The sequence below is a fragment of the Lytechinus pictus genome, chromosome 6, assembly GCF_037042905.1.
Source record: "Lytechinus pictus isolate F3 Inbred chromosome 6, Lp3.0, whole genome shotgun sequence".
NCBI lineage: Eukaryota > Metazoa > Echinodermata > Echinoidea > Temnopleuroida > Toxopneustidae > Lytechinus > Lytechinus pictus.
In genome coordinates this window covers 18,857,791-18,884,715 of record NC_087250.1, presented here as the reverse complement: position 1 = coordinate 18,884,715, position 26,925 = coordinate 18,857,791, and the positions used below count along the sequence as shown (strand labels likewise).

General features: G+C 36.3%; 1 protein-coding gene across 2 annotated transcripts; it reads right to left on the bottom strand.

Annotated features, from left to right (window-relative positions):
* On the bottom strand, positions 1–26,925 carry LOC129263714 (transforming growth factor-beta receptor-associated protein 1-like). Of its 2 annotated transcripts, none has more exons than XM_064100572.1 (18): positions 26,768–26,925; positions 24,980–25,096; positions 24,469–24,521; positions 21,159–21,252; positions 20,412–20,510; positions 19,400–19,429; positions 18,258–18,314; positions 17,171–17,275; positions 16,624–16,758; positions 13,943–14,103; positions 12,507–12,639; positions 7,857–7,952; positions 7,499–7,603; positions 5,765–5,956; positions 4,897–5,090; positions 3,730–3,798; positions 2,139–2,211; positions 1–1,262 (listed from the first exon to the last, which is right to left on the bottom strand). In XM_064100572.1, the coding sequence occupies exons 1-18, from the start codon at positions 26,909–26,911 to the stop codon at positions 1,101–1,103; spliced, it is 2,019 nt and encodes a 672-aa protein (XP_063956642.1). In that variant the 5' UTR covers positions 26,912–26,925; the 3' UTR covers positions 1–1,100. The 2 variants fall into 2 exon arrangements, with proteins under 2 accessions (XP_063956642.1, XP_063956643.1); XM_064100573.1 differs by having other exon boundaries at positions 26,568–26,904.

Sequence of the window (26,925 nt, the reverse complement as noted above, 5' to 3'; positions counted from 1 at the left end):
GTGTCTCAATGTATAGATTTTTACTAGCTCTTTTAGATGATACCAAAGAAAAGTTGAAATACCCATTAAAAAGTGAATAAAAATGGCAAAGAAAAATCACTTTTTTCATCCTTAATAAAACATTTTAGTCTTTTTTATACCCTCGCATATTTGACCCTAAACATGTAGTTTTCCTAGCGAAATAGATACCCTTTTAAAAATTATTTTAGTGTTTTTGACATCCTTATTACGTTACGTACGTAACGTGCCCTATCTTGAAAAAGACATCCTTTTTACATGTATCCACTCGTCAATGTAAGTGGCCCCCCCGGGGTTAGGTCCACAAAGAATTCTACAAAAAAATATGAAGACAGGTAAATTTCTTTTATACCCAATTTTATGTTCACATGGTAGGGTATCACGAAAATTTAGTTTTGCATAAGAATATTGCAACAAGTGAGAATAAAAAACATGATTTTTCTCGAAATGGTCCAAAGTGGACCTAACCCCTTTTGCAACCAAACTCTTCATTTATGGAATATAGAAGGGAGACATGAAAGAAATAGAAGGGAGATACGAAATTGAAGGTAAAATGGATACAAATTCTGAGAGGCGATGATGCAGAAAATAAAAGAAAGACAAAGAGAAATGAGAGGGAGAAATTAAAGACAGATGGAGAGATAAGGGACCGTTTCAACAACTCGGAAAGGCAAGGAGAGAAAATAAAATAAAGAGGGATAAAGGAAAATGAAGAGAGAATGAGACATGGGAAAATAGAAGGGGGAAAGGAAATAGAAGAAGGAACAAGACATATTCTGGCAGAGAGAGACAGAGGACAGAAGGATAAAGGGAAATGAGAGAGATGAAGAGATAAAGGAAACATTAAGCAATCAAAAGAAAATATATAAATATGGAGAGTCAACGAAAGGAAAATTGCAGAAGGAAAGTGAAGTAAACAAGGGGAGGAAAAAAGGAGGATGAAAGGAATTAAAGGAATATGGGAAATTGAAGGAAATAAGAATCACATTTTGAGAGATTAAGACAAAGAAAAGTAGGATTAACAAAAATGGGGGAGAGAAGAATAAAGAGATTATTGCCCTTTACCCCAAAAATTATCATCACTAAATATATTTCATTTCACGACTTACCTCCATTTTCTTGACGAAGACTAGGTGCTCAAGATATCTGATGACAGCGGTGGGATAGGCATGAAGATAGTCAATAATAACATCTGGTCTCATTCTCTCACTGACAGGTTCATTCTCTGGTCTATCAGTGAATATCTGAAATTATCAATGAAATGTCAACTTAATTCATAAAAAATATGTATGTAGGATTATATCATCTTTTGCTTCTGTTATTTTATACTTATTACTGTTCTGTATGAGAATAGGGAGTTTTCACTACCAATACGCAGGATGAATCTAAGAACACAGCAAATGTACTGAAAATGCCTGTCGATTGACAAAACACAGCTGGGAGGTCTTTGCTGAAATTTGGTGAAAAGGAACAGCAGTTCCGTCCTTTGTTTCCCAGTAGACAAAAAATTGCAATTATGTCGTCTGTCGAGGATGAAACTGCTGTTTTGATTCACCCATTTTTTACAAAGACTTCTTGGTTGCTCTTTGTCATGAAGGGTATTTGACAATACGTTCTCTATGTTCGCGAATTTGTTGTGCACCGTGGGAGCGAAAATCGTTATTCATTGCCTTGAATGTGAGTTTAACCCCTTCCACGTGTACTTCGCACCAATGCACAATCTGTGCCGCACGAACTTCGGAATGCACACTCAAAGAAACAATCCATTGTATTTATCCTTTTATACCATAATGTGTGAAATTACATGTAGGCTTCATTTACGAAATTTCTAATCACTATTTTCCAAAAAAATATTTCATAGCCAGAAAGCTTGTGAATTCTCTACAACTTTGCTGTGAATCATTTCCCCTCAAAATGTTGCAGTGAAAATTTATAGCGAGTGGAATTGAGCAAGTCCAGTTCATTTACCGTTCCTGATCCCTCTCTAAAAATAATTCAGCACAGAGGGGTTCACGGCCCAGCGCACAAAGAGTTAATTATCACCTTCATCATCACCATCACTCTTACAACCGCCACCAACACCAAACCACCAGGAGTGATTTAAAACAATTGTTTTATACCTTGGTTGCATTCTCCGGTTCCTTTCTCATGACCCAGTCCACATACCTCCATACTAATTCATGATCTGATAAACTGTAAAAGAGATAGTAATTCACAAATTCCATGACATGCATAAAAATAATAATATCAACATGCTTACATAGCACATATCACTGCCAAAAGTGTCCCTATGCGCTAAATTGGATATTACCCTGGCTTTAGCCCTGCAGCCTTTTACAGCGCGGTAGCATTTCAAGGAATAAATTCCTACCAGGTACTGATTAACCTCACCTGGGTTGAGTGCAGCACAATGTGGAATGATTTCTTGCCAAAGGAAATCACGCCATGGCTGGGATTTGAACCCACGACCCTCTGTTTCAAAGTCAGAAGACTAATCCACTGGGCCAAGACACTCCACGTGGATGTAAGTCTGACCTCTGTATGCGTTGGGTTTTCCTGAAATGATTCTTCTTTGTTTTCTAATTCATTTAATAAGTTGAAATGCTCTGACAGAAATTATCATATCTTGGGTAATTGTGGAGTGAAATAAAAATGAACCAACTGGTTGCTTTAGTTTATGACACTGCCCAATTGTATAAATATGTACAAATTCATCAATGTTTTACAATGATTAGTAATACATACTTTAGAATTATCAATGAATGACAAAGTTCTATTTTTTTCAAATAATGCTTGAATTTCAAATGAAGACATTTGCTACTTGTCAGATTTACTCAACATTTTTTTTGTTTGTTTAATAATGATCAGTCAGACATAAGTCTTTTGTAAATGATGTGATAGCTATGGTAGGCAAACAATGAAAAAATGCATATGTTCAATGAAATAATAAAAATTCTGAGCATTATTTTTACAGAAACGGGAGCGTTTCATCAACATTTTGCATATAACAAGTTGTCAGCTCTGACGCATTTCCTTGATTATGATTGGCTGAGAGGCACTGTTACCACTGTAACTGTCGGATAAAGCAGTACTTGTCGGATAAAACGTCTGACAAGTCCTTTCATGAAATGCTCCCCTTTAATCCTTGGTTATTATCTTTGGGGTATCGTATCAAAGAGTAGATATATAATTTTCTTAACATTTTTTTTCTTCTTTCGGATGCAGTCTGCCAAATGACTTTTCAGTATCCCTTCTCCAGATAATTTTTTTCTCACTCACTAATGCCTGGACAAATAACAAGGAAACAACTACATGGGGGCTTGAGGCAAAGGCTGAAAAGAGCCCTTGAACATCCCTGTTTACTGCAATGTTTAAGCTTATCCAATGCATCAGATTTAGGCAGTAGGCTGTGAAAAGTAGCCCCCCCCCCACCAAATAAAAAAATGCCTGATGAACAACCATGTATTTAGATATACCAGATGAAAGACAAGACTCTAAGCTTTACAGTCATAAATCATCTATTATTAGTTATAATTAAGTTATAATAATTGTTACATTTATATAGCGATTGATACGTTGTGTTTCTAAGTGCTTAACATTGTAATTATCATTAGTACCCTGATCATAAATCATTGATTCTCAGTTTTGTTTATTCTGGTACACAATGTACATTAATACAAGAAGAAAGGTGTTGAAATTGAATTTATTTACCTCGATAAGAAATCAATCACATATCCTAGTCCAGGGAAGGTCTCATCAGCAATGTCACCATCTACTAACCTAAAATAGTTTATGAAGATAAAAACATAATTTAAAAAATCCATATTTTATTGCTCGAAATAGACACCAGAAATGAAATACTCTGAAAATTTGTTTTGCCCAATTGATTGTGGGCCCGGCAGCCACTGTGCAGCGCCAGATCGACGAGGCTCTATCCCTTTGATTGTTGAATGCCAAACAGGGTAGCAGCAACTTCCATCTTTTTATGTCTTTTGGTCTGACGCACCTGGGGTTTGAACCCATGACCTCCCGCTTGTGAGACGGACGTTCTACCAACTGAGCCAACAAACCAATACATGAAACATCGTTTAGTAATGGTGATAATGAAATGTGACAAGTACATATTTTTGTTACAAGAATTAATTCCTGTTACATTCATTAATGATAATATTAATAATATTAATAGGCATATAAATAAAGCTCTCTCTATCTAGAAATATCATATTCCAAGGTGCACACGAAAAGACTGAACACCAAAGTGTTTATAATTATAAATGAAAAATTATGTACCAATTGATTTTGGGGTAGAAAATGTGTAATTGCTTTAATAGAAATTTACTAAACAAGCATGTCATTCGAGCCAAATGTTGGGTCTTTTTCCGAGCAATAATTATACATTACCCCGCATGTGCTTATCTGTGTTGGTGATCTTCAGGGTGATTGTTTTTCAGCTTAGATTTCAGGATTTCAAAAAGTTAGGTTTATGTAACTAAACCAAATCTAGATCAGGGCCCCGTCTTACGAAGAGTTGCGATTGATTCGATCAATCACGACTATGGACGGCCAGCAATGTCAACATGTAATATGCATGTTTGTTCAAAATAATTTCTAACTATGATGTATATTCATACATTCATTGTTTTTTGGAAAATTCAAGGTGCATCTCTTCTTGTAGAAAATATTATGATACTGATGGACTTCCATAGAATTGCGATTGATTGGATAAATCTTAACTCTTTGTAAGAAGGGACCCAGATCTAAGATCATGTGAAGCCAATTTGACCTTGATATTATAGACTTTCCCATGAAGTCAGTGTGTGCAACAACTTCATTCATTAACATGTACCTTTAACTACAGTGAAAGACATTACACTGTACCTTGACCATATTACCATAGCCTGTTCACTGTCCCCTTGGTACTTGTGGAGAAGCGCCAGAGCATGATGGCGACCGAATCGATGAAGGTAGTCCCGACTGTCTTCAGGATCGACCGAGTTCTCACTTGAGATGAGGGTAATTAACTTGGGTGGGTTGGACTCGGCGTAGAGCTTCATTAGAGCTGTATCTACCTCCTAATGTAAAGGAAAAGAATGGAGAGAGAAAGAGAGGAAAGGAGATAGAATGAGAGAAACATAAGTAATTAATATGGATGGGTTTGATTTGGTGTAAAGCTTTATTAGGGCAGTATCAACCTCCTAATATGAGAAACAAATGGAGAGAGAGAGAAAAGGAGAGAGGAAACAAATGAAAGTATTTTTATTTGATTGGGTTAGATTCAGCATAGAGCTTCATTATATGAGAAACAGATGGAGAAAAAGAGAGTAAAAGAGAGAGGAAGAGATTAAGAAAGTGTCAAACAAAGGAAAGCAGGAGGGATGAAAAGAGAAATAAACAATGGAGAGGATATCATTTTTTTTATTAAACAAAACTAATTCTAAGGCCCAAAATATTTCTCAAGTTATTGCGCAAAAACCAACTCGCATATTTAATGAGCTGTGACCTTTGACCTACGGACTCCGAATTCAAATTTAGCCTGTATTTTGGTTTCATCTACCTACACACCAACATTTTTAAAAATCCGTTCAATATTTTTTGAGTTATTGCGCGGAAACCAAGTGGGGGGACGGACGGACAGGAGCAATGCTTAATGCCCCCTCCGGACTTCGTCTGCGGGGGCATAAAAATTAGACTCCATTCCATTACAAACCCGATGATAACAATGCGCTTACTTTCTACACCACCTTACCAGTTTCATTCCCACTGCTAGGTCAGTCTCCCTCACGTCCTCAAGAAAGTCCATGAGAAACTGCTTACACTCTGCCGCCTTGTCAGGCTTTCCTCTCACAACCTGGCTAATATCGGCAAAGTCGTGAAGCGGAGGAATCGCTCGGTGGAAGTTGGAGTTGGAAGGCAGCAGGTTTGGGTAGAGACAGATCAACTATTCCATTGAAAAAAAAATGAATTAATAATATTTTTCTACCTTCTAACTGCTTTTTCCAGATTCCAGGTAAAAAAAAATCAGAGCTGCCATCCTGATCAAAAACATTTCAGTATTTTAGTTAGGAAATAAGTATTTTCAAAGAAATGCCATAAGACAACACACAAAACAGGGTTCCCAGCTTTTTAAAGGGGAATCCAACCTTGGTCATAAAATGTTGTGTTTGGAAGGAGAAAAATAAATTTAACAGAATGGTGAAAGTTTGAAAGAAATCGGACAAGCGATAAGAAAGTTATAGCTGCTTTAAAATTGAGATCACTAATACTATGTAGATTTCAAATTGGCAACTGGATAAGTAAATTATGACAAGGGGCAAGGACAACTTTCCCATAGGCCATGTACTTTATTATCAGGGATTTGTGGTTTTCTCCTAAGTACCAATTCCCCTGGGGCAGTAATCTAAATATAACCCAGGTAGTATATTTTTTTAGGTCCTCGTGAAAGAAAAATATAATTTGAAATAAAACTTTTGGGGAAAATTACATTTTAGCCATAATATGTATTGGAGTACATGGAAGAGTAGTCCTTGCCTTACATCACTATGACTTCCCATATGCGGCCAATTTGAAGTCTCCATGGGTATAGTGATTACCAATATTTACAACTTTAAAAAATTCATATATTTCTTGTTGTTTGTCCAATATTGTTCAAACTTTCACCTATCAACTTGTCTGATTTTTCTTTCCCTTATAAAAACAAGTTTTTATTTGGGTTGGATTCCCCTTTAAGAAAACCAAATTCCCTGATTTTTCCCTCATGAAGTTTAAAAATTCCCTAATAATTATTTACACCCATTCCCAGTTTTGCACATTTTCTAAGATGCAGTAAGTTGCAGGGAATTACATGTATTTTCAGTATTAAACAATAAGGTAAACCTAATTAGTACCACCATAACCAGTCATTCAATGGATGTCGTTTTGATATGCAACAAAACATAACAGAGTCTGACTGACTTCCGTGGTTTCGACTTTTGGGCTGATCAAAATTCCATGATTTTTTCCTGACTGGAAAAAAGAAAAATATTTTTCCCTGATTTCCCTAATGGGCTGGGAACCCTGCAAAACTGAAACTTTAGAAATCAGTATTTTGCATGAAACCATCAGTATTATTCTCATTTCTCAGTACTAAATACGGAAATCAGTACTAATTGGCAGCTCTGAAATTTTGTACAACACCAGCTTACTTATTCATTTACTTACTTATTACTTTTTTACATACAGAACAGAGGTAAGCATATCACTGGGATTCTTTACATGTATATAAGAAAGAAAGTACAACTAAAAATGTTTTATTTTATTGCTTATTCACATTTTCTATGATCCAAATTGAGACATCTTTTGGGGGTGAGCTTGGACCTTGGATAGAGATGTACAGTGGTTGAATTTTACTAGGCACATTATTTCACGTAGAGAAAAATGAAAACTGGTGACACAAAAGTTTTTGGTAATACAATTTTTTTTTAGCTGCTCCCCGAGTGCTTACCTCTCTCACATCCAGCTTCGCTTCTTTGAACAATTCCATGGAGTCAGCAAAATTGAGCTGTGCAAACTGAATAAAGCCTGCCTGTTGCTGTATGCGATTGTACATCTGAAAAAAGATAAATCACGAATCAACAAAATCAGCAATTTTAAAGCATGTTTGCCAATTTGAGGATCCCCATAGAATATCTTGAAAGACTTTTCAATCTTCCATAACTATCTGATTTTCTGACCAATTTGATGTAACTTGTTTTAAATTGCTCCTTTCACGTTACACTTCCCAATCAAAGGTCCTCTTCTTGGGTTTTAGTTCTTTCAATTTTGATTAATTTTTAGTGAATGGGTTTGGAAGTTATCATTACCTGCATGAACTTATCCTTCCCCAGTCCAGCTTTCCTGTAATTCTTGGCAAGGTTAAGAGCTTCTTCTACTCGTTTGTCAGCTAGCAATGCTTGTACCTATAATGAAAGATAAGAGGGTAAAAAAGTTAAAGGGGAAGTTCACTCTGACAATAAGAGTAAAAATGCTGAAGGTTTGATGAAAACCCATCAAAGATTAAAAAGCTATCAGAATTCTATTGTTTTTTTTATTCATGGTGTCATATGCGAGCAGCTTCCCCATATATCGTGTAATTAAAAAAATCAATGAAATGTTATTTTCTCAAGAAACTGAAAATGGATTTGATTGAGCCTTCAGTATATCAACAGACATATTATTTCACACCCGTTCCTGAAATAATTTTTGTTAGTCATCATGAACCACTCAAAAATTGAAATACATGCATTTTATATTATGCAACATATTGGGCAGCTGCTCGCATATGACGTCACAAATCAAAAACTTTAAATTTTTTAGATAACTTTCGAAATCTTTGATGAATTTTCCTAAAACCTTCACCAGTATTTTTTTTCTTCTTTTTTAAGTTTTTCTTCAGGGTGAACTTCCCCTTTTAACCTGTTGGCTACTGGAAGTGAATTACAGAATTCAGTAGCCAACAGTTTAAGATAAATTCCACTAAAAATTGTGCAATTTTTTATCATTATGATTTTCTCCATTAAACGCTTGCCAAAACCACCAGCACTACACATAAAAACACTTGTGTTTGCAGTATTACAGTTACACATATGTATGCAACAATCCCACACTCTCTCAGCTGCTGCAGGCACGGTATGTAATTGTGCATCCATATTCATTAATGTCAAATGACAAGAATCTATTTTTAGGTGTTGTATAAAACAAATAATGCATGTTCTGTTTATTCGTGTAATGGACAGAATTGTTAATTCAGTGAAAGATGAAATGGATCATTTCATCTTTCACCTCCTGAAGTATTCTGTCCATTACACTCATAAACATTTGGGTAATTCCATCAGATATGCACGTCCGACCCAATATATGTGATCGATCATACCGAAATGAGAGACAAGTCGCAAATCAAAATTCCTTGGAATTCGACACACAAATAAAAAAGTCAAAATTGTGAAGATTTTTTTTTTTTCATTTTCTGATTCTTCCATGTTTCATAATTACTCTGTGAAAAAGATGAGTGAAAATGATGATAGGAATATGATAAAAAATCGGTTTTTCTGCGAGTGTTTTTTTCGGTCAATTCGAAAATTTCTGATACTTGGCACGTTCGACTTGATCGAATTTCGCTTCATACTAAGCTCCGCCCCTAGCAACGTATGCCATTGTTGATTGGCTATTCATTTAAACTCGTGTACAGCTGGCGGCGGCCGCTCGCTCGATCGATCGATCGGTTCAATGATTCAGCTTCAAAAGAAAGATCAAAAGCATCGATTTCAATACGTATTCTGAAATTCAAAAGGGGGGCTTCTTGACAATAGTTAACAAACGGGATACAACTTCTAAAGGGTTATTTTTTGGTGATAATAGTACCAGGCGGGGGTATTAGCGATATATTGATACCGGATTTAGAGTATTAGCCTGGCTATAATCGCGAAATAAAAGTCATGCAGAGACGCAAAGTATTCAGAACACGGTTTGTTTGCGAGGATTAATTTCATTAAACATAACATGGACATGTTGAAGATTCTCTCCATCATTTGCAAGTGATCGGGATGTTTTCAAGATAGAACATTTTCAAAAGAAAGGGTTTACAATCCTTAAAAGTATTGTTTGTTCGTGAATGTGAGTTAATTGATCTGCAGTATCTTTAACAAACGAAACAAAATTTATGTAGAAAGCTTGGTGGGCTTCATTATTTCCAATTATTTATAATCAAGACATTGTTGCCCTCAATTTTTATCATGTTTGAATGAACGATAGAGAAAGCGAAAGAAATAACTGTACAAACAGGAAGTCTGAGACAGCTAACGTCGACCAATGAAAAATGGCCGAAACGAACATGCAAAAGGTTTAGTGCATTTTTTTGGATAAAGACATTGATTGAAAATATCAGTCATTTAAAATACACATATTGTTATAAACATTTCATAAAAGTCATTGTCATGTTGTTCCATTCGACTGTGTCCAGATCTATTCTCTCTTTCCCTCTCTCTTATTCTCTTACCTACTTCTTCGTCTTTCTTGTGTTTTATTTCTTCCTTTCTTCCTCTCTCCCCCTTTTCGTTCGCTCTTCTTATTCAGGTCATTCGGTCTCCTCTCTCTAACCCCCTCCCCTATTCTATCTCATCCCCTTTCTCTTCTTTAATTCTTTCGTCCCGCTTAATCTGTTTTTCTTTCTTCCCTTTCGATCTTCTTTTTTTCTCTGCCGATTTTTCCCCCTCCTTTCCTTCTTCTCTCTTGCCTTTTTTTCACCCTCCACTTTTTTTTCAATTTTTCCCCTTTTCTTCTTGTTTTCGTTTCTATTTACATAATTCTGTTTTTCGTTCTTCTCACCCTTCGATCTTCTCTCTTTTTGCCGGTTTTCTTTCTTTTTTCCTTCTTTGTTTTCTCCCTCCCTCACCCACCGCCTTATTCCTCTTTTTTTCTTTCGTTCCTCTTTATATAATTATGTTTTCCTTCTTCCTCTCCCCTGCCCATTCCCACCATCTTATTCCTCTCCCCCTCCATTTCTTTTTCTTCTCCCCCGTCGATCTGCTCTCAATATTTTTTAACCTCATTTCTTCCCCCTTTTTTCCTTCTTATTCCTCTCTCTTGCTCACCCCACCGTCTTATTCCTCATCCTTTTTCCTCTTATTTCTTTTGTTGTTCTGTATTATTCGTTCTTCTCCCCATTCGATCTTCTATTTTTTTTTCACAGCCGTTCTTTCTTCTTCCTCTTTCCTGCCCACGCCCACCGTATTTTTCCTCCATTCTTCGTCTTATTTTTTTTTTTTATGTTTGAGAGTGAACACATGCGAAAGAATATCGAACAGCTTTTATTGTTCTTGCTTTAATCATTCAATCTTACAAAGACATCATTGTTGCACAAGGCATTTGCAACAATCTTCTGATTCTTTATCTGTATTACTGCGTTAGAATATATATATTTTTTTTAAACAAGTGCACACCAAGCTACCAATAATGCCTATAGAACTTCCATTTATTTGAAAGCAGGATAAAATAGCATTGCACATTAAATGCCTTGCTCACAGGCATAGGTGCCGCGGCCGGGGATCGAACCCCGGACTTTTTATGTATAGCCAGGCGCCTTAGACCACTCGGCCACGGCACAACCAAAATATTTTTTGTGCTTGATATCGATCCGAAAATCAGCATTCGTGGAGGTGTCGTGGCCGAGTAATCCAAGGTGCCTGACTATACATAGGAAGCCCGGGGTTTATCCTGCATTCAAATAAGTGGAATGTTGTATGCATTCTTGGTAACTAGGTGTGCACTTGTTAGTTTAAAAAAAATCTTAACTCCCCTAATCTATCCTTTGTTGGAAATAATTGTGGCGGGATTTTACTCAGGGTACCTCCTCGCTCTTTTTGTTGTAAAGTTAAGACGTTTATGCCAGGTTTTTTTTCCGGAATCAGTTTTAGAATCACTATAACTTTTTTTTCATTAATATATCTTTGTTTTTTTTCATACTAATTTTAAATCATTCCAATGCTGTAAATAATTATACCCCCCCCCCCAAAAAAAAAAAAGATCGATAATAGACGATATTGAGCAAATTATTCACGTTTTTTGTTCTCACTGCCTCAATCTAACATAAGCATTCATAAAACATGATCACACAAGCCTTTCGTATAAAGTTAAGGTTCAAATTGAACTATTTTTTAGGCTTATCTTACCATTTTACAACGGATAGTTCTTTTTATTAGAACATGCGGTTAAAGTTTAGGTCATAATGACTCGCTTGATAGATTACATGTGAGAGTAAACGCGATCGACATTCAAACAACCGCATAGAGGCAATTTGCGGTATATGAAATTGTTATTATTATTTAATAAACAAGACGATGATACAATGAAAATCATTGGTATACTCCCTCCTCACTGGTGTTAGGTCCGACCTTTTCTCCCTGCCTTTTATTTCATTAAAAAGGGAGATCATGACAATTATTTCTTTCACGAATATAATTATAAAATCCCAGTATAACTATGGAGCTATTACACTGATCTGTATAGAAGATCAGTGGATTGACATATCGAACCAGAACATTAACTTTGTTTCGTCTTGCAGTCGCGCGTGACCTGCAAGTTCGCTATTGTTCCAAATGCAGCCTCCTCATTGGTCAATCGTTTCGCCTTCTTTGGCAAGCGGTTGCTAGGACATTTCGGTTAGCTCGGCGGTGGCAAAATAGATTTTTTCATGGAGCGGATTCAAAACGGAAGTCAAACTTCGAAGGCGTTTTTCTCTTGATTTTTATTTTCAAAAGCCCAATTCTTCTTGCATTCTAAGGCTAATATCTCCACTATTATTTACTCTTAAGGGTCGAGTGATATATCAAATTAATGGTAAAGAAACGGAGAACAATAATCACTACAAAACTTGGATTTGAAAAATTCCGAGTTGTCTCTCATTTCGGTATGACGAGTCACATATGTGGGACCTTCAAAAATCACCAACTATTTGTTTTGTGAAACCCTACACTTACCTGTTTCTCAACTGGAAGCGGAACCAATGCATAAACCTCTTTATTGGAAGCGACAAACATCTTTCCTTCAAAGTCACCCAATAACTTCCCTCCTTGGAATGGAATGGTCTGCTTCTGCTGTTGGTCCAATACACTGTTGAATGAGAGAGCACCAAGTAAACAAGGTGATTCCATTTGAAATGAGGGGTGTGTATATGGAATAGATGTCTATTTTTTTAAGATGAAGAGCTAGGATACTGACAATGAGGTTGTTTACATGATATTTTGTTGAAATACATTAATTTCAGGTAAATTGGCTCACAAGACCATTGCCTCGGATACTATACTGATTGTCTTTAATGCCTATTAACTGGCCTCAAATTTTTGCTCTTCCCTTTAATGGGGAATCCAACCCAAATATTTGTCATCATTTACTTCCCCAGTTGCCAATTTAAAATCTACCGGTACATAATTACTCTTAGTGATCTCAAAATTTAAAGCAGCCAGAACTTTCTGATTGCTTGTCCGATTACTTTCAAACTTTCACCATTCTGATTTATTTATTTTTCTCCTTTCCAACACAACATTTTATGACCAAGGCTGGATTCTCCAATAATTTGTCCTATAATATATGCCCTTCTGAGAAGTGGTCGTGTCCTATAAATAAACAAATGTTTGTATATGGATCGATTGCTTTGTTGAAAAATAATACTAGTCATTGTCCTTGAAAAGCACATGGAGGAACTTTTACAATTGCAATTCATTATGCACTGAAAACAACTATATATGGGGACAGGGGGGCTTGGGGCGATTTCACCCACAAAATACCCAAAAGAGCCCTACAAACTCATTAAACGAACCCTGGAAAAACCCCATTTATTGTAATGTCAAAGCTTATCAAATGTTGCAAATTTAGGCGGTAAGTTGTGACTTCAGACTTCAGTGACCACCTTCAAGGGCAACCTGAAGATATACCTGTATAAGAGTGTTTTTTGATAGACATTGACTTATTGTTCAGACATGTATTACATTTAAATAGTTTTTGTTGTTCTGCTCTGAAGCTCCTTGAGCATCTAATCAAGATGGAAAGTGCGCTATACAAATCTCATGTATTATTATTATTAAAAGTAGCCCCCCCCCAAAAAAAAAAATAAATAAAATAAATAATAATAAATATATATAATAATTTTTGCCTAACAAAGAGTATTGTCACACCTGTCAGAAAGTCACCAATTGAAGAGTTACTTCCAGCAAGCATCCATTTGCTTCACCTGGGTTGAGTGCAGCACATTTTGGATCAATTTCTTGCTATAAAAAAATTAAGCCATGGCTGGGATTCAAACACACTGTTACAAAGTCCAGAGACTAATCCAATGGGACACAACGCACCACATTATCAACATTTGAGAAGAAACCACGATATCATTATCTGAGATCAAACATATCGTTTTTTTTACCTGTGGACTGTTAGGAATTCATCATCCAGCGCCACCACGTAAGGAAAGGTGTAACTGACCGCTGAAACAGACTCCGCCCACTTCAGTGGCGGCCTCTGAGACATGCCCCCGGAGGTGACGAACATTCCAAGGGCACCGGGACCGGCGAGTAAAAACTCCTCCTACCCAGAGGAAAGAAACATAAAATCCACTGTACTGGTGATTGCAGTTCACATGTAGATGAAAACAGCGATCAATCCTGGGAAGCTGCATTTCATCAACATTTGTTATCTGACGAGATGTCAGGGCCCCGTCTTACAAAGAGTTGCGATTGATCCAATCGATCGCAACTATGGACGGCCAGCAATGTCAACATCTATAATGCATGTTTGATCAAAATATTTTCTAGCTATGGTGTATATTCATGCATTCATCGTTGTCTTGAAAATTCACTGTGCTTCTCCTTGTTTACAAAGGACATTGTGCACATTTCCTGTAGAAAAAAATTATGACTCTGATGGATTTCCATAGATTACGATTGATTGGATCAATTGTAACTCTTTGTAAGACGGGGCCCTGATCTGACAACTTTCCTTGATTTTAAAGCGAAATCTGTGGTAAGTTTTACTCTTCGACTTTCAAGTGATGTCAAATTTAAGGTATTTAGAGCCATGTCATAAGATAGATACTTGGTTCCCAATATTATCTTGCATTCTCTTTTCTGGACAGTTTCAATAACTTTTATCTGTTTCAAAGTAAGAGAAGCGGCGAATAGAGGTACACAATACTCTAGGACTGGTCTTACATACCCTATATACACTGTTAACAAATCACATTCAGGTAGATTGTAAGCTTTCAATCTTCTTAGCATGTATAACTTTTTATTGCTCTTTTTCATTATTTCGGTTACATGAGCATTCCACTTTAAATCATTCTGAATTGTAATTCCTACGATTTTCACCGTGGTTACACATTGCAATTGGGTGTTATTTATATAGATCACTTGCGGTTGAAGAGGTTGTTCTGAAAATGAAATTGACATTGTAGAGCATTTTGATGCATTGAGTTCCATACCATTTCGAGAAGTCCATGATTCAAGTAATTCAATTTCAGTTTATATTTGTGAAGTTTGATTATTCATTCTACACTCTACCATGGTTAAGTCATCTACATATTTAAAATATGACAAAATGCTATCACTAGAAGCATCATTTATCATTATCAAAAATAAAATGGGACCAAGCTTGGTACCCTGAGGTACACCCATGACACTGCATTTTGATTTCGATAACTGGCCCCTATTCTTCACAGTTTTTTGACGATTATTTAAGAAATCTACTACCAAAGATACATGTATAACACAAGGTCGAACATGCATTTCACATAATTTAGTAATAAGAATATTGTGATTTATCCGATCGAAAGCTTTCGAAAAAATCCGTCAGTATGACTGTTGATATTGACTTAGGTTTATCAGCATTCCTAAATAATTCATGTAACAACCCAATCAAATAGTGACATGTAGAAATTCCTTTTCTGTTTTCGTACTGATTTTGATCAATTTTGTTCGAAATATCTTCCCAAAGCCATTTTGCAATAAAGGTTTCCGCAATCTTTGCAAAGAATGATGTTAATGCAATTGGTCTTAACTCGTTGATTGTTGGTGGGGAAGACTTAGGAACAGGAATGATCTCAGCATACTTCTACATTTGAGGAAAAACACCTAGATGGAAAGATGAGTTTAAGATATCAGCCAACGGAGTACTCAATTCAACTGCAAACTCTTGAATAATGCGGACTGGTAAATTATTGGAGATACTTGATATTTGTAATTTTAGTTTACACAGTAGTTTATATATTTCATACGGCTGAACAATAGGGCACATAGAGGGCGCCGGTAAGAAACACGGTAATAGTTGTTTATTCAACCTAGGTAAGTTTGAAGCAATTTGTAGAAAATGGTCATTTATACGATTGGCAGTTTCTTTATAATTATTTGGAACATCCGTTAACAGACCCGGAATGCTAATTGGTGCTAGATTTTGAGGACCATTTGTCAGATACTTAATTTGTCGATACCAGTTAGCAGGATTCTGAGTTTTAAGGTTGCGTACTCTTTTATTGTATAACTCTTTCTTAGCAACCCTAATCGATTTTATTACTTTATTTCTTAAATACCGCCAAAGGACTTGGTTACGAGCATGCCAAGATTTTTGCCTTTGCAAAATTAATGACTTAATATTGCAGTTCATCCATGGTTTGTCATTTACATGCATAGATACGGATTTGTACAGGTATAACCCGGTTCGAGTTTGCAACGGGTCAATGAGTGCATATCACTGAATATTTGTTTCACGAAACACTGCCCGGATTTTGAGAGGGAATACAAGGGCCCTGGAGAATAAACTGGTACATGTAATTATGGTGAGGCTGATTTTTATGACTGATCATGCACAATAACCAATGCAATCAGCCCAACAATCGATCACTAAGCTTTATGTTACGTGCCCCTGGTGTAAGTTTCTCCATTAAGACAGGGTCATGTATCTTCAACCCTGGACCCGTAACATAAAGATTATAATTGATCATAAGGCTGATATCTATGATTGATCATACACAATAATCAATGCAATCAATCATAGAAACCAGCCTAATAATCAAATTGCTAAGCTTTATATAACGGGGCCCTGATAAAAACCTACCCTTCCAACACGCTTGATGACCGGCGTGGTGTGCTCCGTCTCGATGGGAAAGAGGTCCGTGATTTGACCTGTGTCATAGTTCACCAGGATGTACTGGTTGCTAAGGGCAACACAGACGCAAAATGAATCGATGCCCTACGGAAGATACAATCAAGTACTTTTTAATTTCAAAAGGGAGATGAAGTTGCAAATGCAGAATGTATACCATTTAGCTTGTGCACCTCAAAACAGAATATTTCTATAGAGACAGCATTGTAAAACCTACTATTGTTATTACTACTATTACTATGCAGACGATATTGACAGAAATATCTGGTATGAATACATCATCATCATCACCATCATCAGTCATCCTCATCATCCACATCATCATCATCACCATCTACATCGTTATCATCATCATCACCATAGTCATCATCAACACCATCATTATCATCATTATCATTGTCATCACCACCATCATCATCATCATCATCAACACCATCATCAACACCATCATCATCATCAACAGACATCATCATCACCATCATCATCATCGTATACTCACAATATTGACACTCATATCTGGTATGGATACATCTTTAACCAGGACCATCTTGTCTTCCGTCACAGAGTAGACTTGAACCAAACGCCTCTTTGTAGCCACAGCGATCTGATTGGTGATAGGGAAGGAGAAAATATGGAGGGAAAGAGAGAGAGAGAGAGGGGAGTAACGGACAGAGGCGGAGAGGGAGAAAGAAAGATAGGAAAGGAAAGTACAAGAAACAGGGAAGAGGAAAAAGAGAAAAATATTACATTACATATGAAGCAGCAGCTCCTATATCGTCGGCGGTCATCCGAACCGTCGTATCACTCATATGACGGTGCAAACCCATTTCAGAGAAAATCAACATCAAAGTTTACAATAGTTTTCACATTTAGTTCCCCTACCTTACAACATATTCATTGCTAGAGAAATACATGGTTGGAAAGACCAAGATAACTGCTTGACATTGGTATCCTTACTTTTACACAAAACTCAGGATCAGAGAAAATATCGCAAAAGAGCTACATGCTTGTAATTTCGGTTTGAGCAGCTTAGATTTTCCCTGTACAAAAACGCCATAGGGAAAGGGCGATACGTTTTGACTGACTGCGATTTCAATGCGCGATGCTGTATCGCTTTTCACGTGCAAAGTCAATGCAGTGCCCAGTGCCGAGACGACGGTTTGGCTGACCGTGCGCATTGAAATCGTGGTCAGTCAAAATGTTGTATCGCTCTGTTACAGTACACGTTTCCAATGGGATTTGCGCATTTTATTGAAAATTTGTATGGCATCGCCGTGAAAATCCCCTTATATCTCAAACACTAAAATAAATTGCTGCAGAGAAATCTAGTTATTAATAAAAAAGGACTTGTACTTTCATTTTCTGCAAAAATCTCAAAATCAAGTTTTTGACCAAAATTGACCGATACGACGGTTCGGATGAACACTGACGATATGACATCACAAACTCATCTTTAAAAATTCATATTTCTCTATTATTTACTGATAAATTTGTGTCAAACCTTAACCAATATATTTCTCATTTTTTCCTGCTTTTATCAATACATCCTCATCAGGATGAACCTCCCCTTTAAAGATTTTACATACCTCAACGCTGAAAGGACTACCGCTTCTTGGATTCTCATTTACACAGAATGATGTCACCTTTGAACGAGAATTGAAGCAAGAACAATAAATATAATAACAAAAATGAAATTACTATTAATTTACTACTACTACTTCTACTACTACTCCTAGTACTACTACTACTACTACTACTACTACTCTTACTACTACATGTACTACTTTCGCTGCTGCTACTACTAAAACTTCTATTTCTCTATTTCTCTTTTTTTCTACTTCTACTACTACTACTACTACTACTACTACTACTACTACTACTACTACTACTACTACAACTACTACTTCTACTACTACTACTACTACTACTACTACTACTACGACAACGACTACTACTACCACCAATACTACTACTACCACCAATACTACTACTACTACTACTACGACTACTACTACTACTACTACTACTACTACTACTACTACTACACTGCACTACACTACACTACACTACACTACACTACACTACACTACACTACACTACACTACACTACACCTACTACTACTACTACTACTACTACTACTACTACTACTACTACTACTACTACTACTACTACTACTACATGTACTACTTTTGCTGCTGCTACTACTAAAACTTCTATTTCTCTTTTTTTATACTTCTTCTACTACTACTACTACTACTAATACTACTACTACTACTAATAATAATAATAATGATAATATACTAACACAGGAGATCTCTCCAGAGTAAGCAATCTACCACCATCCTTCAAAATGAAATCCTTACAAAATCACACGATATGCATCAGGACACCAAAATGGAACCATTATGTCACGAGTTCCTCCAAGCAAAAATGACGCCCTTTGAACCCTTTGCCTATTACTGAATTCAGTAAATTGGTCTAACTTGTGAGCATATAATGAATGTTTATAAAAGTAAGTGGTACTATTTTACTCCCCATATCTGGAGCCTGTTTCATAAAGAGTAATAACTACGGTTACTTTGCCATTATTGTAACTACAGTGTACCATGGAAACCTTGATTGGCACGTTGAAAATGTAAAGTTATCGCTACAGCTCATAATTTTCAGTTAAAATTGCTTTACAAATGGGGTAAGGAATTAAAATATGTAACATCTATTCATACTCACTCCTTTGATCTTGGCACCACTTAGAATAGGCTAGGCAGAGATAAAAGAAAATAGAAGAGAGAAAATTATCAATTTCAATATTGCAAAAATGTACAAAAGGGTCAAATACTAGTAGTCATTTAAGGTTGACTTAATAAAAATCATCTTTGAATATTTTCCCTCCCCTCGTGTTGTAATGAGTCGGTCTGTGCAAATCTTGACAAAAAATATCGTGATTAGATTAAATGTAAAAAATATTCAAGATAAATAGGTGGGTTTCAGAGTTGGATCGAGAAATCTAGCAGAATTCTCGAGTACATTAAACCATCCCCCTCCCCTTCCCCCATCATTTTAAAGTTCATCAACAAATGGGTCTTGTCAGTAGTTTAGCATGATTTCCATTTTGGAAAAGCTTCAGTAGCTTATTCCGATTCAAGTCCAGTAGTCTGGATCTTCAGACCCCCATTTTTTTTTCAAACTGTGGGTTTAAGCCTGCGGACTTATCAAAGAAGAGAGAGCAGAATTAAAGAGAGAGACAGAGAGAGTGAATGGGGTAGGCAGGTACCTCTAGATTAAACATATGACGCAATATGAAGCAATTGTGGGTGCATCAAGGTCTAGTGGTTCTGACTCTTGCCTTTCAATCAGAGGGTCGTGGGTTCGAATCCTAGCCATGGTGTGTTTTCCTTCAGCAAGAAATCTATCCACACTGTGCTGCACTCGACCCAGGTGAGGTAAATGGGTACCCGGCAGGATTAATTCCTTGAATGCTTGAGCGCCTAGGCAGCCCAGCTAAATCCAGGATAATAATAGCAGGGCCCGCTGGGAGAACAGCTTTCGGAACTGAAGTGACTACCCTGGGTAAATATACCGCTATTATTATTATTATTACTATTATATTATAATGTCAGGACATTAAAACACAATACAAACATCCTGGTTAGGGGAGAGAGGCAGGGCAAGTGGGGCAGGGTTAGAAGTGTAGGGTAAGAAGGAGAGGAGATTGGGAAGGAGGAAGGGGGTTCATATATACCTCTAGATTGAACATATGAAGCAACGTCAGGACATTATCGCACAATACAAGTATCCTAGTTAGGGCCGATGCTGCCTGAAGTTGCTGAATTGGTTTTCTCTGTAATGAAATGTAACACAAAGGAAGAAGTTGTTTATCAGATACTTTTGTGTCTTTTGACATGTACATGTGGATACTAAACAGAATGAAAGTATTTGGAGGCCCCATTTTCATAAAAACCTGTTATCTACAGGAAATCATAGACGGTATGTTATACTCATTCTCTTCTTGTTTGGAGGGGGGTTACATAGAATCAATTACTAATTAAGTTTATCTTCAAGAAAATAGTTATTAAAACCATACAGGTACTTCTCCTTTTGCAATATCTCCTTATCTAAAATGCTACATGTAGCAATTAAGCATTGGGATGATTAAAAAAGCAAAATATACTATACAAAATAACTAACCCAATTTCTTATGCATTATGTGGTGCTTTATAAAAATAAAGTTCACCATTACAAATGAGAATGCCATAAAAAGTGCAAAATCTGTATTTAATCGTGTAAATTGGCAGCTTTTATTACTATTTTGGAATTATAACTCATTTTAACTCATGTTACATTTAGATATTTTTCAAATATGACAAATGCTGCCAATTTAAGGAGAAAAACAATTGTTGCCAATTTGATGAGCAAAGATGATTGATTGTGACCATATGAAAAGTGTGTACCTCTCTACTGTAAGAAAAAAAAAAGAGACATAACATACCACAGCCAAGTATTTGTGAGACTGCTTCTCAGAGACGAATGTGATCTTGCCATTCGGCTGTGTCTTCTCTTCTATCAAATAATGGATCACAAAGCTGAAGAAAATTTGAAAAGGGAAGAAAAAATATGAAATTTAGTTTCATTTCAATTCCTAGTACTTGTCGAGCGCACATTTAAAAAAAAATACATTTTTCTTTCATTAGTATGTAATTAAAGACAAATTTATTTTTTAAACCAACATAATTTTTCCCTACATTTGTTAATCTTCCAGAACAGAACTATTGAAATGAAAGAAAAATCTGATTTGAATTTTATTATTGAAGGTGTTGTAGAATGACCATTTTATATGGATAGACGTTTTTAGTTTTGTTTGTATATAAATAAAGACATTTTACTTCAGACAGCAGTGGCGTAACTACGGGGGGGCATGGGGGGGCACGTGCCCCCCCAATCGGCTGGCAAAAAAAAAAAAAAAAAAAAAAAAAAACCGGGGAAAAGGAGAAGAGGAGAGAGAAAGGGAAAGAAACGAAGAAGGAAAGAAAAAAATTATTGTTCATTATAATGTTATATAATAATTATGTTATGTTATATTACATTTCAAAAATTTCATAACTTTATGAAACACAATTTGCTCAGGGCTTATGTCTTCATTGTTCCTGGTGCTCGCATTGTCTGTTTAAGGAGATATATAATCCTATTGTACTAAAACCTCCCGTTTTCAAGTCAATACACACCAAATAGATTTCCTCGCACTTAGAATTATTGTTTTATGTAGTGACATAATATGTCATATGGCATATTATGCTTCTTTTTCATGACTACTTAAAGTGATTGCCCCATATTGAGGTCTTAATATAAAACATTTCCTGCCCGTGCTTATGTTCGCATTAGTGGATTGGTGAGATATGTGTGCTCTTCATGAATTCCTAAAATCAGTCCTTAAAATGTCCCCTTTTCTGATCTGAATATCAAAAATTTTCAGCTTGCGCTTCGCACTTGCATCATTTGGTTAGTGAAATACGCATGGTCTTCATTAATTCCTACAAACAAGCCTTAAAATGTCCTCTTCAGGTCTGAATTTCCTATATTTTTCAGCTCGCGCTCGCATTAATTGATTAGTAAAATGCGTATGATAATTATGATTACAATGACTGCAAAAAGTGCTTCATGTGCCATTTATATGTAATTCTAAAAAAATCAGCATGCGCTTGGCACTCGCATTAGATGACTATGGTGAGATTTGTGTACTCTTAATGGATTCCTTTAAAAAGAGTCCTTAAAATATTCCTGTTTGTGGTCAATATATACAAGAATTTCAGCTCGCGCTTAGCGCTCGCACCATTTGGTTAATAAAATACGCATGGTCTTTGTGAATTCCTACAAACAAGCCTTAAAATGTCCACTTCAGATCTGAATTTCCTATATTTTATTAGTGTGATGCGTGTGATAATCATGATTACAATGACTAAAAGTGTTTCATCTGTTTAGATGTATATAATTGTAACAAAATCAGCAAGCGCTTGGCACTCGCATTAGATGACTATGGTGAGATATGTATGCTCTTAATGGATTCCTGAAATGTAGTCCTCAAAATGTCCCTGTTTGGGGTCAATGTATACAAAAATTTCAGCTCGCGCTTCGCGCTCGCATTGTTTGTTTAGTGAGATAGATATGTATCATGATTACAAAAATTTGCTTATAATGTCCCTTTTTAGGTCTGAATATAAAAACAAATTCAGCTCGCGCTCGCATTATGCGGTCAGTGAAATACATATCCGTTTAATGGCACTGTCCTTAAAATGTCTATATTAGGTCAGTTTATCTGGCAACTGAGCGCGCTTCGCGCGCTCACTAAGTGACTAAAAAAATTTCTGGTGCCCCCCCAATGCCGTGACCCACGGTACGCCACTGTCAGACAGGATATTTTTCCCTGCATTTGTTGCTTTGTTACCACAATAATCATTATGATGGCAATCATTTCCATCTCCATCTGTCTTTGGCAAATTGTAGTTTGTAGTTGTTATTACTAGCCACTATGGCCCTTATTCTGAAGTCAGGTTTAACTTAGACCATTAAACTCTGTGCTAAAATTATGGGAAGCCAAAAGTGTCAAAATTTTTCTTAAGTTGTATGTTTCTTATGTTTACTGTGCTCTTTCCTGATTCATCGATGGTGAAGACAATCATCTATTCATACTTTCTACACAATTATGAATGATTTGAGAGCCAAATGAGGTGAAATATTATATCTCTACTGTTAGTGATTTATGTAACAATTGGCTATCCATACTTAAACCACAACTTTAAACCCGAGTTTAAGTTACACCCGACTTCAGAATACGGACCTATGGAATTAAATGATGTCTTTCACATATTGTCTTCCTCTCCTTCTCTTTGTTTAACATCAAATAACCTTTCCACTGTCCAATTGTATATATGAATACAAGATCAAACCGAGTCCCATCTCTTGTATAAATTCAATTAAACATGAGTAATGATATACATGCATGAGCCCATTGTGTTTGTTGTAAGATTTCCCAAAAAGCAAACTGGATATACCAAAACTGAATGAAAAACAAAATAAATCCTAATCCTCACTAGACAGACAAGATCTCTTTTTTAATATTGACTTGAAATAAACTGTGATGCACCTGGGTGCTTTTGATATTCAGCATTCTGCACTCCTTTTTTTCATAGTATGCATAACAAACTGGAGTTGGCAAAATGATGTAAAAGGAGAGATCGACACATGTCCTACCACGATGTATGCTACACCAGGGTAATGATAGGAAGTGTCAGGAGTAACACAAGTGTTCTTATCACATCCATTCGCGATCATGATCGCATCATCTTCAAAATTCTTCTCCTTGTATTACATGCAATTAACGGTTCTGCTCCACAGTACAATATTAATCTAATTAACAAATACACTGTCAGGTCCCTACGTTCATCCATCTCTGGTTACCTACATGTAGTTATTCCCAAATCCGTTAAGACATGGGGGGTTTGGGCTTTTGCTCACGCTGTCCCTGTTCTCGTGAATGATCTTCCCCTGGTTATCCGTGAATGCACTTCCACTGACACATTTAAACATTACCTTAAGACACGTCTATTCAATGCTTCCTATTCTTAATTGTTCCTGAATCTATCAATAATATATTTGTAAGTTTTTCTTTCATTCTTTCTTTCCCTGCGCCTTGGGCACTCTGCCGAGTGGATTTGGCGCATTACAAATCCCATATACATGTGTATTATAATTATTATTATCATTATTATTATTGAACCCACCCACAAATAATTGTATAATCTTACCAGTCACTTGTCCCAATGTAGAGATTCTTTCCACAGCATTCTATACATTCAATCTATAGGAAAGAAAGATGAGACAAAAGGAGGACAAGACAAAACAAAATAAAAAAATTTGTTCTCTCATTTCCCTCCAGTTTGTCTTGTTCCTACCTCTAACTTCTTCAACTATTCTACCCTCCTTCTTTGTTTCCCCTTTTTTTCTAAAAATATCTCCTCATATATCCTACTGCTGGCTCAATTTAAGTAAGGATATGAAATATAATTTTCCTGGTTATCACATTGCAATCTAGTCCAAATTCTTTATAGACTGCTACACAAAAAGTCCTTTGTGTAGCAGAAGTTCTTTTTGTACGAGAAAGCAAAATTTTTCCTTCAGAAGGCTCAAATCATTATGAAAATGATATTTAATCGATCGAAGAAAACAAAAAATATTTGCTATTCTTTCAAGTCTCTGCTATCTTCAGGAACATACAAACATGACATCTACATCAAAGTAAAAGTAAGTTGAACTTACTGAAGTTTTGCTTGTTCTCTCCCCAAGTAGCTTCAACCTCTCTACGGCTGGAACCAGTTCAAAAGCTTTCACACTCATCCTTGAAGTGCCTTGTGATATGATGTCGTGGTAATTTTTCTATAATAAACAAGTCCAGAAAAACGATAAACATATCTAGAGACCCACCATAGCAAGTTACATAAAAAAACCTACATGTGCAAGTTGCAGTAGCCATTCATTCGCACCCGCATTACCCTCAAGGCAACTGTCAAATCTGGGCAGATCGGTTTTATAATAAAATTTGAAACTTGATTATTTCACAATTTATGAAATAATAATTTTTATCCATCAATTGTTCTTCAAAACGGCATCGCTAATCGGATGTACGTCATAACGAAGCGGTTCACAGGTCAGACCTATTGTATTTGCTTTGTCACCGTACTTTGTGTAGGTGTGTTGCAAAAGCGCCCTCTAGGTGCATTCTGAATGAAGCATTGAGTGTGCTGCCTATAATCTCAGGGTGACTGTGGGGGCATTGCTTTGTATTGTGTTTGCATGTGCATGGAAAGGTTATTCCCCATGACATCATTGTTTTTACGTAGTTGAATGTTTATGGCAGCTGTCTAGACTTGAAAAAAACTCTCACTCGGTGATCTTGCGACTCTGTGTGCTACTGGAACTTTGGCCTTGCTTTCAACCTCTGAGTCTTGCTATTCATATTTACAGGTATCATCCCAATTTAAAAGGTACATTCATTCCGATAGAGCAACATTTTAACTATATTGTGGTGAAATTTGAATGAAATCAACTGACGCTAAGTGTGTTTTTTAAGTCCCTGTTTCGGCGGCTTCTGTAATTTTTGAGAGTGTTGTTGGGCATTTCCATATGCCAATGTATGCGCATTGCCATTGGTGTTTTCTATTACTTAGTGTACCTTGGTCCCAATTAAGATCACAACTTTTGGCTTAAAAAACAAAGGAATACATAAGAATTGAATAGGCGATTTATACGACCTTAAAACTACAATAACTTTCTTATTTCTGGGGCTATTGAGATAAATGAGGTGTTAGATTATTTAAACTAAAGGTCTTGGGAAGGATGTTTTAATTGAAGTTGAAGTTGATGAGCTCTAAATAATGCCATGAAGAAAACACCTTATTTCTGAGATTTATTTTTTTTGCAACATACCGTACTTTGACCCTTTTTTTTTTTGTCTTTGTTGACAAACGGATTGAAGGATCTACACGAGATCAGTCTGGTACGTAAAAAACCTCTCATTTTTGCCATTAAGTGAAATAATTTGGCATTATCGTGATATTGGGAACCACCGTTCACTTCATACAGCAGTGCTTTATTCAGTCACATGCACGGTTCCCTATTTCCACCTCCATTCACTTTGTCTTTGCACACAAGTGCGCGTATACAAATCGACAAGTACGAGTGGTTCCCGAAACCACGATTTGGCCAATATTTAATAATTTTATCCCTTAACTTAAGTTCATACGCATTTGAAGGTTCAAATATCAAAAAAATTCACACCTATAAACCGATTTCACCCTGTGTGTAAATATGGATACAGAGACTTCAGTCCAGAGACAGAGTAACTTACCGTACTGAGTTAGTAGTCGAGCCCGCAGACAAAACAATTCACAACGCCCACTTTGGTTTTTAGTGATTTTACCCACGCAAAATTGGATGCATGGGGCCGAAGACAACAGAACCAAACAACTTTCAAAATTGGGTGCATGAAATTACCTCCGTGAGTGTTCTTAATGACAGAAAACAATATTATAAGAACATGAGACTCACATGTTCTAAGCCTAAGGCCTGGTTTGTATCATAAATTGGGAGCAAGACTCCGAGGGTCGACGTCCGGGATTTTGATTCGGTGAATTTACGACAGAATTTTGAGACTATACCGGTCACGATCGGAGAGGACGACACACAAAACATCAAGAGTTGACGCA